Consider the following 15,639-nt stretch of genomic DNA (forward strand, 5'->3'; position numbering starts at 1 on the left):
ACATGTGTATTTCCAGCTTCTCTAGAGTCCCCTCCAAGTTCCATATTAGAGTCCCAGTTGCACAAGAGTGCCGCCATTATGATGATTCTGATCCCGCTGTATTCAGGAACTAGGGACAGGGTTTACCACACATTAGGACTAAAGACGTGTTGAAGAAACCCTGCAGTCCACCTGAGCCTCCTTGGTTCTATGGTATTGTATGTTGAAACCAATAATCCACATCCATAAAATAAACAACACATGCTAAAGAACTGTACAAACTGTCAATCACAGAAGCTAGCAGTGGGAGAGGAGCAGACAGACAAAACATGACACGATCTCTCTCACTACAGACACAGATGTCAGCCCGCAGAAACACCAGCACAACGGTGATCACCAGAGACGGGGAGAGGGGGGCAGAGAAATGAAGACGGCCTACTGAGGGACAAGAAGAGTGTTGCGGGGGAGTAGGAGTCAGAGACAGAGGAGATGGACTTGACCTATGCAGAGAGCATGTGCACATATGGAAATGCCATGGTCAACCAATCCTATTAATACGTGAAATTCATATGCATTAGTTAGAAAACAGTTTAACCTTCAAAACAAAAAAAGACTGGTTCGGGACTCAGTGGTTAATGCACTGGATGCTTTCCCAGAGGACCCAGGTTCCCAGAACCCTCATGGCAGCTCAGTGACATCTGTAACTCCAGTTCTAGGGCATCCCATGTCGTCCGCTTCCTCTGCTGGCCCTTGACATGGATGTGGTTCACAGACACAGATGAAGGCAAAATACTATGCACATTGTTTAAAAATGTTTTAATGCCAAGCATGGTAGACACCTTTAATCCTAGCACTGGGAGGCTGAGGCAGGGGAATCTCTGTCCACTCAAGGATAGCCTGGTCTACATGATGAGTTCCAGGTGAGCTACAGGTACAAGGTAAGAATAACCCATCCAAAAAAAGTAGCAACTATGTAAGTCACTAAAGGCTGGGGAAAGATGTCTCCAAACACCACAGCAGAAGCTGCACAAGCGTTAACGTGACTGTTTGGCCATGGCCTAGGAAACAGTTTAAGTTCATAGTTCCTGAGTCCATTTTTCATTGTGGTAGAAAATATCATTGAAAAAGGAATAGTCATCCAAAAACATGATTTCCTAAAGTAAAGGAGTCTACTCAACATTAATGTCCGTCAGGAACAAAGGAGATTAAACGTTGGGTTAGGTGATATAGTGAGCTACAGAAGTGATGTAATTTAGCATCTGAAAAGATTAACAAGCAAAGTTGGAAATGAAACTCGGTGGTCTGGGTTTATCTATCTGAGCTCCATCTCCTCGGTTTCCATGTTGAAGCCTCAGCTCCCATTACCCAGCATGTGACTGTACTGGCGAATAGGTCTACTAAGCGGTAATTAAGTCTCAGGTGGCCACTAGTGAGTGCAGGAGCCTGCAGAGACAGGAAGCACCAGCCACAAACAGGAGAGAAGTCTTACAACAAACCTTGCCACCTTTTTTGCCCTCCAGATTGTAGGGTTCTGTTAAGGCAACTCTCTTAAATGATACATTTGCTGCTGGGTTTAGGGTAGTTTCTTTGGGTTGGGCACTTAGAAGAAAAGGTGCCTTCATAAGTATTCGTCCACAAAAATGAGATGAGTGAGTTCAGAATAATCCTTACAAGTGCTCTGCTGTCACCACCACTTGTCACTGAACAGCAGAATTCATAAATACAGTGTTGCGGTAAATATTAACAGGATGGCTTAGCCGTTTATCGCCCCTGCGGTCTCACTCTGCTTGGTGCTCCATGCCGCCTCTAGGAACTCCGCCACCCCTTTGCTGCTTCTGTCCCGGGTGGATGTGACCCACCCGGGACAAACATGACTCCAAAGCCCGGGAGCTTATCAAACAGGTTTATATGTCAAATTCTCAATCCACAAGCCCTCTGCACAATAAGTTTACAACCAATGGACAAAGATACAAACTGTCCTTCTATATGAGATTAAAAAGACCCATAGAAACCCTTAAAAATAATAATAACAACCTCATCAAGCTAGAGATGTGCCGAGAAAGACATAAACATCTGCCTCCACCTCTGTTCCTCCTGGAATCTCTTCTTCACCTCTTCTTCCACTTTCCTAGACCTTTCCCTGACTATCTCTCTCCTGTCCAATCCTATATCACCTTAACAAAAATCTGCAGTATAGAGTTGACAAGACAGTTCTTTTTTCAGTCCACCCACATCGGGTACAAATTATTAAATCAGTGCAAGTTTCTTCCAGCCTCACAATTCTATGAGCGGGAAGTCATAGAACAGCTGAAAGTTTATCTAGTGGAGCACAGGAATTAACCACTGACATTCAGAAGCACCAACCCCGATGCTGCCTTTTTTTAAAATAGGAGCACAGTGGTATTTACAGCGGAGTGACTTGTGGTTTGGAACTGAAGTGTCCCTCCCAGAGCCCACAAGCTCGGCCCACCACAAAGAGCACTGCTCTGCTTTAGCACGGCTCCACACCAGGCCTTCCATCGGCCCAGAACAAGAGCCATCATGGAGACCTCTGAGAGTCCGAGCTGCATCGGCCTGTCCTCCTTACAGGCCAGCTCTTTCAGCATCCTGTCATGATGCCTGACTAGCAGTCATCTCACTTCTCACTAAGATGTAAAATCAGGATGCTGCAGAGGGAGGAAGCCCTTTCCTTCACTGCACCCTCGCTGGCAGAAAGGGACAGTGCACTCTGCAAGGTGCACTTTCAAAGAAACAATGAAGGGAGAGCCAGGGACAGAGGAGCCTTATAAATTCTTGACTTGCCCTATAAAGGTGTGGGTCTCAGATTCACAAACACAGCAGGTTCCTGTAACAAAATGTAACTGTGTCAATCACATACATGTAAGGACTTTTGTTGTTGTTATTATTGTTGTTTTGTTTTGGTTTTTTTTGTTTGTTTTACCTGCACATTCTTTTATTTTAAATGTGAAGAGTATTTATTTATTGAAATAAATTACTGAAGAATATTAATCTACTGAAATCTTAATTTGCTATGCTTAAGTACATGACAACTGTTACCACTGCATTACTTTCTCTATCTCTTTATCATTTACAGTATTTTATTTATCAGTGTTCATACCTGAATCCTACAACAGTAGTGAAATCCCAATGACATAATCTTTACCACTTTAAGGTAGTACGCTGCCTCCTCTTAAGTGCTAGCTGACTGGTGTTAGATCAGTCCTTACTACAGAGCTGTAGAATTCCATTCGACAAGTCAACAGCTCTCTGTTCTCTGTACCCCGTCCCCATAAGTCCATTTTACTTTTTGTTTATGGGTCTGACCACTCTAGAAACCTCATACAGGTGAACACATGCCTCCTCTGCCTTTTGGAACTGACGTGTTTCCCTGTGCCTATCGCCCTCGAGGTTCCACTGTATTGTGTCAGAAGGCTGAATGCTCCTTCCTATGCAGACTTTAGTGATCTCTTCCCCCAGTAGAGGGCATGTTAGCTGCTGTTGTGACATGCTATGAAACTGAACCGCTTGGACACGCTGAGTACATCTTATGTGTACAACCAAAAGGACTTCTGTTTTATTTTGAGGTTTTAAGATTTTGGTTTGGTTTGGTTTGGTTTTGGTTTTGGTTTTTAAGACCGAATTTCTCTGTGTAGCCTTGTATGTCCTGGAACTCACTCTGTAGACCAGGCTGGCCTCAAACTCGGAGATCCGCCTGCCTCTGTTCCCCAAGTACTGGGATTAACGTGTGCTCTACCACTGCCCGGCTCAGATTTGCTTACCTGTCTTTTCCACTGTCATTATTAATCATTTTAACATTATTCTCTCATATTTATTTTAGTAAATTTCTTATAAAATGGTAGAGTCTCTCACTGAACATACTGGTCACCAACTGGCTAGTATGGATGGCCCACCCTAAGGATCTTCCTGACTTTCCTACCCACCACACACATACTCTGCCAGGTCTAGAGACATGTACAGCCTTACCCAGTAGTTCATATGACAATAGTTTCCAAACTTGGGTCTTCATGCTTATATGGCAGCTGACCCACCGAGACATCCTCTCAGACTTGTGAATATAAAGAACCGGAAAACTAGGTTTGAAATTCTAACCAATGCTAAACACTAGCAAGTGCTACATAGATTCAAGGACCCTGTGACTTGGCTCTAGCTAGAACCATGTCCCCCAAACACCATCACTGCTACCTCTAACCCCCATAACCTCCAAGTCCTAAGCACATCTGTTCACCTTCTGCAGGAGGCCCCAGACTGTTCATTTAGTGCTGACTGAAGGGAGGAACCAGTAAAGACATGAAGCAAAAGTGCACTAAACACTCAGGTGACAGAGGGCAGAGCTGAACTCACAAAGTCCGTTTCCAGTTTCCCCATTTCTTGCTTGTAGCTTCTCATTCTGTTGCTGTACATCCCTCGACTCTGGGGTGGGATTTCTCGAACCTCCAAATCCATCTGTTCAAGCTAAAGTGAGGAGAGAAAATGTGGACCACGTTAGTGTTCTTCATTTGCCCAAATGTTATGACTAAAAGGTCTGTGCAGATCTGAGAAAGCAGAGCCACGGTGCCTACAGCTCCCCATCAGTGACATCAGGGCTGCTTTACTGCTCGCTTCCTGAGCAGCTCGGGAAGCAGATAGAGAATGACAGGGCTGCCACACTGTGGGCATTAATCAAACCCCATCATTAATTTGTTCTCAGTATCCTGGGAGCAGCCCAGTGTTCAGTCCAACCTGACCCAGTCTTCTGACCATGAGTGTGCAGAATGACCATGAGTGTGCAGAATGACCATGAGTGTGCAGAATGACCATGAGTGTGCAGAATGACCATGAGTGTGCAGAATGACCATGAGTGTGCAGAATGACCATGAGTGTGAGACTGTTTACTGTGACTTGGACATGTGAGGACATCTCTTTGAGAAAGTCTTTTCTAGTTAGGAAAATCACATACAACCAACATGTGACCTTGACCTCCAGCCTAACCATTACACACTAAAAGCACACTCACTGATGAGGAGTTAAACGAATACAGCAATATTCCAGCTCACCTTGCTCACTGAGATACAACAAGGCATGCTTCAGCCATCTGCCAGCCAGGAACACTTTAGATACAGCACATGAGCACTTAAGATGCCAACAGAGACAGGCAACGATGGTTCAGAGTTCAGGCTTTGTAGTGTGACTGTTCACATTCTAGGCACCACAAGTCACCAGCAATGGGGGCTTGAACAGAGAAGTCTTAATAATCAATGATCCTCTGCCTTATTCTTCTCACCTCTAAGAATAAACTCTTTCCTAGGACAGCCATGAAATATGCCTGAGTAATCCCAATGTACTTAGAGCAGGTATCACTAGACTGACAGTAACTTCCGGTTACAACAAAAGAGAGCAAAGCTCTCTAGAAGACCGTAGACTAAATCTGTGTATGCCCCTAAATGAAGGAAAGCCAGGAACAAGAACAAATTGGCTCAGACTATGTCAATCTCCTCCATGGGAAAACACAGCAACGCATTGGGAGCATTCTAACACATTAGTTCGTGACCAATACAAGCTTATCACCTACTGCACAGCGGTGGAGACTGAATAACTACAGGTGGACAAAATGCAACTTTTAATTCGCCTTTTCAAGCAGCGATCATGTAACTGATGGGGCTCATCCTAAACTAGAAGTGCCAATCAGCTGCATCACTGACCAAGCATTTAAAGGCTCTTCTCTGAAATCACCCATGTTTTCCGCTTCCGTGTTTCAGTTAAATTCACATACAAAGAGAGGGTTGTGCTACAGAATTCTCATACACCCTTTCTTATGGTCCAAGCCCGTCTCCCTCCCCATATTAGTCTGCCTTCTCTCGTGCCACGTGAGCTCAATTACCCTCCCTCTCTTCCCCATACCCTTAAGAACTCAACAATGCTCACAGTCACCTTCCTGGTCTGTTGCATCTCCCTCTCTCTCCCCACAGACCTCTTCTCTCAGATCTAGGAGCTACGCAGTAAAGAAAACAAGAAATCTTTGTGCTTCTGAGTCTGGCCTATTTCCACTTAGCATAATGGTTTCCAGTTCCATTCACTTCCCTGCAAATGTCATGATTCTGTTATTCTTCATAGCAGAATATAATTCCATTATATATGTACCACATTGCTTTATCCATCTGTGAGTGGGTGGACACTGGCTGCTTCCATGGCTTAGCTGCTGTGCACAGTGCAGCAGTAAACATGGATGCAGAAGTATGTCTGCAGCAGGACGTAAGTCCATCCCTGCATTTCTACCACAGTGACTCCCACACGCCTCTGCCAGTTTCCGTCCATAACAGGACAGCAGAGACAGGTCCTTTCTCCTTATACGCTTTGTGGTAGTGGTTACCTTTTTGGTTTGGGCTCTTTCGGACAGCATCCACGCTGGCCTTGAACTTACTGTGCACACTATGTATGTGAGGAGAGGATGACCTTTGAATTTCTGCCCTCCTGACCCCTCCTGTGATTACAGCACCGCCACTGCCCTGTCCTGCTGTCCTCTTGACATGAGCCATGCTGACCAGGTGAAATGGAGTATCCAGTTGGTTTAGTTTGCATTTCCCTGACAGGTAAAGATCTAGAACATTTTTAAGTAGGCTGTCTTTTTACTAGAAGAATTGTTTGTCTTGTGTCTAGTAGTTTTGGGTTTTTGGTTTTTTTTTTTTTTTTTGTAAGTTTTTTTTTTTTTTTTGGTTTATTTATTTATTTATTTATTTATTTATTTGTATTTCCTATATAGTAGCCTCTCCTGATGCCATCTGAAGTGTAGCTAGCAATTTTCTCCCTTTGTCTCTTCATCTAGAAATTATTTCTATGCTGTAACTATATAATTTTACTTCTAGGTCCTCTATTTTATTCCTGGTCTACACGGCTGCTTTTGTGCCAGAATGCATACTACCTTAGTTACTATAGCTCTGTAGTATAATTTGAAACTGGGTACCATGATGCTTCAAGCATTGTTTCTATTTAGGATAACTTTGGCTACATGAGGTTCTTTGTGCATCCATATGAATTTGTGATGGCTCTTTCTAGCTTTGTGGAGAATGACACTGGGGTTTTGATGGAAAGTACATTGACCATGTAGGTAATTTGTGACAATATAGCCATTTTCATAATATTAATTTTGTCAATCCATAAGCACAAAGGGCTTGTCATCTTCCAGGTCTCTTTTTCAACATCTTCAGTGTCATAAAGTTTACATACAGAGGTCTCTCATCTGCTTCACAGGTTTGTTCCTTTTTTATTTTTATTTTTGAAGAATTGTGAATGGGAAATTTTTCCTGATCTCTTTCTTGATAATTTCATTCATTTATTACTGACTTCTGCATAGTGATTTTGTATGTGACTACTTGGCTGCAAATGCACATCAGCTCTAAGTGGAATCTTTAAGACAGGGCTATGACATCTTGAAAGTGTGACAATTTGGCCTCTTCCTTCTCCAGTTGCATTCTTCATTCCTTTCTCATCAGATTATTCTAGCAAAGACTCCAGCACTGCACTGAATAGGACTACAGAGATGATGTCTAGCTAAGACTCCAGCACTGCACTGAATAGGACTGCAAATAGGACATCTGAAAATATTTACTGCTAGCAATGTGAAATGTGTCTTGTTGCAATTCAGAAGAACAACATATACTCATTTTGTCTTCATAACACTCATGTAGCCACTGAAGCGTAGAAGACATGCTCAGTACAAAAAGCACAGTGTCCACAGACTACGATAAACCATAATTGGCAGTGACACAAAAACCACCAAGCTTTCTGTCAGGTTCCTCATCAAAAGAGCAGCGTATATATAATCTAAGATACCACCAAAACTGAATGATTCAACAAACAGTGATAAGTAAATGCACAGAAATGCTTCTTCTAGATCCAAATCTTCATATTAGTAATAAGAAAGCACTGTAAGTTCCTTCAGGGCTTGTATATGGTGGAACCTCAATCCTACAAAGACCAGCTTTCTCTCAGTATCAAGTAAACAGAACATCTTCAGCTGATAAAGAAAAATAGCAGTTCTGAAGAGGAGAACAAGCTACCAGGGAGAGCAGTGTGAAAGGCATCCGCATCACCTCTTGGCATCTAAGATCGAGCATAAAACAAAATCTCAAGACCAAAGAACTGACAAGCTGTGTCATTTATAGTCATCCTAGCAACCAGAAGAACAAGTGTCCTGATGGGCTGCTCTGACATCTAAAGTCAGCATCTGCACATGAAAGCCAAAAAGTGTGAGAGAAACAGTTAATATAAAGAGAGAGCAAAGGAAGGAGAAAAGGATGAAGAAAGACAGGCATTAAAATAATAGAAAAGGAGGTGGAGAAAGTGGCAGCCACATAGAACAGAGAAGTCATGTGGGATGGAGACAGTTGGCCATTCTGACCACAGGAACCAGAAACAGGGGAAATGTGGGAACACCTCCGTAGGAGCTACTCCCCAGGAAGGCCTGCTGTGCAATGGAGAACAACTTCTTCCGTGGGTGCCCAACGCTGCTGCTGCTTCTGCATGGCTGCACTAAGAAATATTACCATTGAAGCAACACTGAGAGGCGTCAGGCTCACCAGGTGCCCTCTGGAGAAGTCCTACCTTCCCAGAGACTCAATGCCCTTGAGCTGTCTGATGTTGCAAGGAGGTTCTGGGAAAAACTAAAAAACAATATCCAAGAAGTCTGCATCCCTAGCCATGTCTATGGTAGTGCTCCGAAGCTCTGAGTGAGTAACAGCAGTTAATGGAAACCCATCTATCTACCAGCACGGACGCTGAGGAAACACCGGAGTGCCTGCTCTTCAGTACTCAGAAAGGCCACACGCTCACTTGGCCCATGGTACACAGCAACAATCTAACAGTTTCTACAACACTTGCCTCTCAAGACCCAAAACTGGAATAAAATACTCTCTCTTTTGCTCATTGACTTGGGGATTGTTATGAAGAGAGTGTCAGAGCTAAGGCTCTACAGGTACCTCACCCAGGCATAAAACCTGTGGCGTGCAAGTAGAATGTGGGACCTCAGGTGGGTTTTCTAGCCTTTCTCATCCCTGGTCCTCATCCAGAATGGTGGTGACAATCCTGGCATCGCTCTCCCATGATTCTCTGATGCTCCTACAGGGTTTCCTGAGCATGAGTGTGGTACTCTAACAACACTGTCCACAGGGGCTCAAAGTCCATCCACCCAGGGCAACACTGAAGAACAAAATGTCTCTCTGGGACAAGAACGGGCTTATTCCCAGGCTTTGTGTCCCTGGTGAAAGCAAGAGTTTGCTGAAACTCTGGCAGCTGCTTTGGTTGGAACACAAGGCTTCAGTTTCAGACCTAGGAGCTCCATGTCTTACATGCTGGGGAAAATAGCTCAGTCAGCAAAGTGCTTGTCACACAAATGTGAGGAGCTGACATCTGATCACCAGCAACCACATAAAAGCTTGCTCTAGGATGATGCATGCCTGTAACTTTGGTAATGTCTACTTGAAAGTAAACACAGGACCCGTGGAGCTGGATGGACAAGCCAATCTAGCTCAAGCAGTGAGCCTGGGGTCCAGTGGAAGACCCTAACTCAAAACATAAAGTGAAGAGAAATTGAAGAAGATACCTGCTTTCAACTTCTGGCCTCCAAACCCGTATGTACTTATGTGCAACATATACACATGTAGCCACACACATAATGCAAATGAATATGTAAATACACACATACACAAGGAATCTCACATCTTCTGTGGGCATCCATAGAAACTGGCAAGCTCAAACCTTTGTCAGTTTTGAAAGACAATCCTTATCTCTCAGGTGTTCTGAGAAAACTAAAGATTACAACACAATATGCTTGCCCCAATATGAGGTGTAATCATTATCAAATGCTAGCTACTAAGATCATGCACTAAGACACTAGTTCTTGGGAGATATACTCTGAAGAAATATAAATTAGAGGTTGACATTTAATGAGCCACCTTTACTAAAAAGAGTAAAACCTCAACAAGCTATTAAGTTTCCTTTAATCTGAAAAGGAATGAACGGTCACGTGGAAAATGTCCACAGAACACAGAGCAGGCTTGGGGTCTGGCAAGAGGGGCTGTGTCCAATACACCCCTACAGCTACGCACCAGTTCTCTGGCCTCTTCAAGCTGTTTTTCCACGTTGGCAACCATTTGCTTCTTCTCATCTAAAACAAATAATAGCAAAGAAATTATAATTATACAACATAAGTTGAATATCAGTGGTTCTCAACCTTCCCAATGCTAAGACCCTTTAATACAGTTGCTTATGATGTAGTGACTGCCAACCGTAAAATTATCTTGATGCTACTTCACAACTGAAATTTTGCTGTTATAAATCATAATGTAAACATGTTTTAACTGTTGGTCTTAGGCTGTGAGAGAGTTCAAGATCCATAGGTTGAGACCCACCGCTCTGAAGCAGTTTAAAATATCCTTTGGTAGGTTATAAACTACACTAAACACTGACTCTGCAAGATGTGGAAATTCAATCCAAAGAAGGGCTGAGTTTTTAAGAGGTGTCATATAAAGGAGACGGAAAAGAATTCTGTTCTCTGGAAGATATTATCCCAAAAACGGCCGACACAGTGGTGACCAGAGGGATTTGCTAAGTCATCATTGTAATACGTCACTGATCTGTGACTATAACTTAAAACTCATATGTAAAAACACTTTCCAAACTGTGCAAGATCTTTACTCTTGCGCTTTCAATAATGTATGAGGGCTGCACCAGTGTTCCTGCAGGGAACTAGGATCTACTTCCTAGCACATATATGGTGGTAGCCAACTGTAACTCTAGTTCCAAGACACCTGGCCCTTCTTCTGGCCTCCACCAGCCCTTGAGCATGTGGTGCACACATATGCAAACATTTATATAAAATAAAAATCTTAAAACATTTTTTAAAAAGAATAAAGAATGATAAAAGAAATAGGTATTTAGAGTCTTGACTTCTGATTCCAAACCCAAAGCCACTGTCTCATGCACTGGGTTGGGATCCTGGACAACAAACAGTTTCCTTTTGAAATCCAGCCAGGGTTTTCTAAGTGGATTTTAAAATGGGAGGGAAAAGCCAATAAACAAACCAAACTGGGAAAATCCCAACCAGGGAGCAAGCCTTCCAGTTACTCCGGCACACCATTTGCTAGGCACACCATTTGCTAGTTGGCGGCAGGGGGCGTTCCGAGAAACTTCTAGCCCACGGGAGTCCAAGAGCTATGACTACTTAATATTTTGTAGGATCCATGCCAGGATCCTGGAGTACCAAAAGGACACTAGGTTTAAAAAGTGAAAGAATTCTTTCTAGTTTTATCCACAAAGATGTGAATAAAGGATAGGCTTCAGTCAGTAACAAATGATATGGACTCAGGACTGGCGGCAAATATATCAAGGCGAGGTGATAACAGGGGCCACTGGCATGTGGAAATAAAGAGTCATTTTGTGGTTACGTGATTTCAACAAGTCTAAAAGTAAAAAGGTTCAGGCCAGGGGTATAGCTGACTGAGTGCAGGTTTAAGAGATGAGGCCTCCAGCCCCACACCCAGTACCACAAACACAAAATGAAACCATTATTTAAATTGACTAAACTGTCACAAGATCCCTCTGTGTCTACAGCACAGGCCATGTGTATAAGTGCAAAACTGAAAACATGTATGTATATGCACACTGGACACCTGTCTGTTACCCAACGATGGCTACAATTCCATACATACTTGATTATAAAGCATAACTGGATCACAGACAGCACCTGACAGCCGTCTCCCCAATATGCTCAACTGAAAAGAACATCAGGCAGCTTCAGTGACGTCCTAAACTTCCCAGGATGTGGCCGCTACTCCATTAGACTCAAGGGTCTCCTAAGCAACACCTGTTTTGCAGCATCCCCTCCCTCAAGTTCTGATCACCAGAATTCAACACCATTTCTACTTCCATGTCCCAAGGCCCTGACCACCCATTTCTCTTCAAAGGTAGGTTTGCATCAAGAGACTCTAGTTTAGGCACTAGAAAGGATACAAGAAGTTAAGTGGAAGGTTCCCTTTAAAGTACAATTCCGATGACAAAGTCTGGGGAGCTGCATCCCAGCCAGCCCTGCCCACTGCTGACTGAATGACATCTCTCTTGTCCTCTGCTGGTGTGGCATGTTTCCTTCGAGTCTCAGTGCTGTGAGACTGAAATGAACGCCCTCCTTTCCCACTCTACAGATAGAAGAGGCAAGCTTACAGAGCCAAGAATCTGTCCACAACTACATGTGTGGTAAGTTTAGGCAAAGTGGAATCCTAAACAGGTCTGATACCAGCAGCTGGAGTTTTAATCACTGTCACGATACATTTTTGGCACATTCTAACTCTAACCCTACACAATTGACCACGGGGAGATAAAGAAGTAGTCGCAAAGTGAGATTCTGTTGAAGACCTTCCAATGTGCCTGCCTGCTGTGATGGGAGCTCCACCTCTCGGGAAGTTCTCTTCTGCTAGGGAACTCACTTCCAGCACAACGAAAATCAGGAATGTAATGTGAGTTATGGTCCTGGCTCACTGACTTCCCTGATTTGCCTGACTTTCCCACAGAACAATCATCATTAAAATTCAATCTTTAAATTCAGTAACCACTGTGTTAGTTAAGGGACTCAACCATCTAAAGATCACAGCTATTAAAGTTAGTTATGATTCAAACACTTCAAAGAGCAAAGCTTTTTTTATTGATCAATTTATTACAGAGTAATCAGTTTCTTGTTAAAGTTTCAGAATGTTCTTTTCCTTGTTTTGGTTTTGTTGTTGTTGCTGTTGATTTCCTGTTCTCTTTAGAAGTGTCCTTAGCATCTCCACAGTCTCAGTGCTGCAACTTAAACACGATGTTACTTGGGGCAATGAGCTGGTTTGACTTTACAATTTGCCCCGATTTTTTAATCTTTTTAGTTCAAATAAATTCCAGCTCCTCTCTGGGTCTTTTTCAGCTGAGTGGCACAACCACTCTGCTGCTGTGGGATATTACACAGTAATTATTATGTTAATTAATATAGTTACTGGTAACTATTTAATCCCACAGCAAGCATACTGCTTTTGTCATGGTTACATTACTGATTCCTGGTAGTTCACAAATTCATGGATAAAATATCTTTTTCTATCAATTAGGAGCAGGCTAAAAGGGGAGCAAGTATATTAAGAAGAAAACCACTGTATTTTCAAGAGTCATTTAATTATTCAAATAAGTATACATCCCCCGCCCCCCCCCCCGAAAGTATTCCCACACAGCAATATAATCTCCTTTCAAATGAAACATGGCTGCCATATGTGGGTCTCATGTTTGCTAAATATAAGGACAGGAATAACAGTATCTTTTTTTTTTTAAACAATTCAACTGATTCCTTTTATGTGGTAAGAATTTTAAACACAGACACAAGAAAACTCACTTGTAACAAACTCTATTTTCTTATAGAGTCTTCACAACATTGTACCCAGGATGATATTACTTTGTAAAACAGTCTCTCAATACTAAAGATATTTGCCCACATTTAAAAAAAAAAAAAAACAATGTTTCTACTACTAAAAAAGAAACAAACAAACAAAACACATTAAAATTCAAAATGAGCAAAATCCAACTGCAACTGCCCATCCTGGTGCTCTGAGGCCCTGGGGCTCAATTCAAAGATTCTCAGACAACAACAGCAACAAAATCAAGACGATCTTGGGCGGAGACAAGTGTGACTGAAGAGAACAGGTGAGGTGAAGTATCATGGAGGCAGGAGGCCATCATCCACTTTGTAAAAATCTCTGAGGCACCACAGCTCCAGGGTATATGCTACCTTGGTTCTCTCCCCTTGCTCCCTTCCTTGAACTCATAAACCTCTTTAAGACATCATCCACCTCCTTCAGAGCTAACTGGGACTTCAAGGAATGAGTGGGATGGAGGTTCAGAGGTCCTGGCTTGGAGCAAATATCCCTAGTAACAGAAAACAGGGGGAGGGGGGGGACAAGGAAGAAAATTATTTATAAACATAAAGAATGAGGGAAATTCTGGAATTCTGAGGGAATTGAGGGAATGAGGAACAACTGAGATTCAAGGAAAGTTACTGCTGTCATCTTGAACTGGGCTGAGGAGGTAAGTGAAGATACCCACAATTCTGCAGACCAATGAGAATCATCTCTTCTAGACAGTATGCTTCAGAATTGAAGTAGAGGCAAGTTCAGCAGCCCAATGATCATTCAATTTCCCTAATGAAACTGAGCCAAAAAAATAAATAAATAAAACTCATAATTTGTTACTAACTATTCAAGTTAAATCTGCACTTAAAGAAAGATCCTAAAACGCTATCTTACAAGTCACAAGATATATGACAATCACCTGTTTATTCACACATACACACACACACACACACACACAATATTCTGAGCCTGTAGAAAAGAAATGTCAAGGAAATCAGACAAGGCCCCCACCTTCTCACTGTTGACAACCCAGGATGAAGAGTAATACCTAGGTGATGCTGAATTTTAAAAGTGAGCAAATTGCCCTGTACCAATTTTATATAAAATTGGATTATAAATACCCAAGAATGATAAGAAACACAGAATCAGGGCAGAGGTCTGAAAAACATGAATCCTAGCAAAAGCTAACACACAGGTCTTCACAGATGTGTTCCAATTAACCTTCACAACAGCCCTAAGAGAGAGGTATGATTCTCTCGAACCAAGAAGGAAGTTTTGAAGGGTAACGAAAACTTGCCTAGGAGACAAAAGTGGCATGAGTTAGATTTGAATTCAAGCATCCTAGCTCGTCACTCTAGTGTGTCACGAAAAAGGATAACCGTATTATTTACTAAAACGGCAAAACTGCTGCATTTACAGATCCACAATCTTGACACTTTCATACAGTTCCTTAAAATACTGTTATATTTTACAAAAGACAAAAAAGAATGAAAAGAAAAGAAAAAAATCAAGATGCAATGTTTACAAGATTATACAAGTCTTTTAAAAAGCGGTGGGGTAGGTAATCGGCTCCACCCCCCAAATGGTTTCCATGCAAAAGGCGCTTGCCATTTGAAACCTATCATAACCTACTACCAAGAACCGATCCCTCCCCGGGCCGCCAGCACCAACCACACCAGCCTTGCGCGCGCCGGGGAGACCAGAGTGCCCAGGCGGCGTTCCGTGGCCCCGGGCTCTCCAGGCCGCCCCCGCCCGGCCGGGTAGGGTACTCACCCGGAGGGAGCCTAGGGACCCTGGAAATCTTGCTGGTGATCTCAGCAGTGAGCACTGCAAAGTCCTGCTCGTACCCTTCGAAGTCGGAAGACATGGCAGCTCGGGAATGGCCGGCCGGAGCCGGGTTCTAGCTCAGAGCAGGACTCACGAAGGGCGCCTGGCCTCGGCACAGGGACCCAGGGAAGAAGTCTCCACAGCACAGCGGGAACCCGGGACAACTCCCAGCCCAGCCGCTTCCTGGTTGTTCTACATAGTCCTTGTCCTCCGGAAACTGCGCTGCCTGCGTCTTTTCTTTTCCACTCAATTTTCGAATGCAAAACTAAGGAAAAAGTTCACTTTCGGTGACCCCTGAAAAAAACAAACTAACTAACAAACTACGAAAACCCCCATGCTCCCGGGTATCACAGAAAACACTTCCCCACACTGCAGGTCTAGATAAACCGCTGGAGCCACACCCCCCCCCCCCCAGCTCTAA

General features: G+C 43.2%; 1 protein-coding gene across 2 annotated transcripts in view; it reads right to left on the reverse strand.

Annotated features, from left to right (window-relative positions):
* Nucleotides 1-15,567, reverse strand: part of VTI1A (vesicle transport through interaction with t-SNAREs 1A) — a 282,397-nt gene extending 266,830 nt beyond the window's left edge. For both annotated transcript variants that reach the window (XM_080913583.1, XM_080913582.1), the window contains exons 1-3: nt 15,165-15,567; nt 10,080-10,138; nt 4,342-4,452 (exon numbers count right to left, since the gene is read on the reverse strand). In XM_080913583.1, coding sequence (XP_080769709.1) covers nt 4,342-4,452; nt 10,080-10,138; nt 15,165-15,258 — 264 coding nt within the window. In that variant the 5' untranslated portion in view covers nt 15,259-15,567. The remainder of the gene's footprint in view (nt 1-4,341; nt 4,453-10,079; nt 10,139-15,164) is intronic.
* Between the last annotated feature and the right edge of the window lie 72 nt (nt 15,568-15,639).

This window comes from Micromys minutus (assembly GCF_963924665.1).
Source record: "Micromys minutus genome assembly, chromosome: 2".
In the NCBI taxonomy this organism is placed as follows: Eukaryota; Metazoa; Chordata; class Mammalia; order Rodentia; family Muridae; genus Micromys; species Micromys minutus.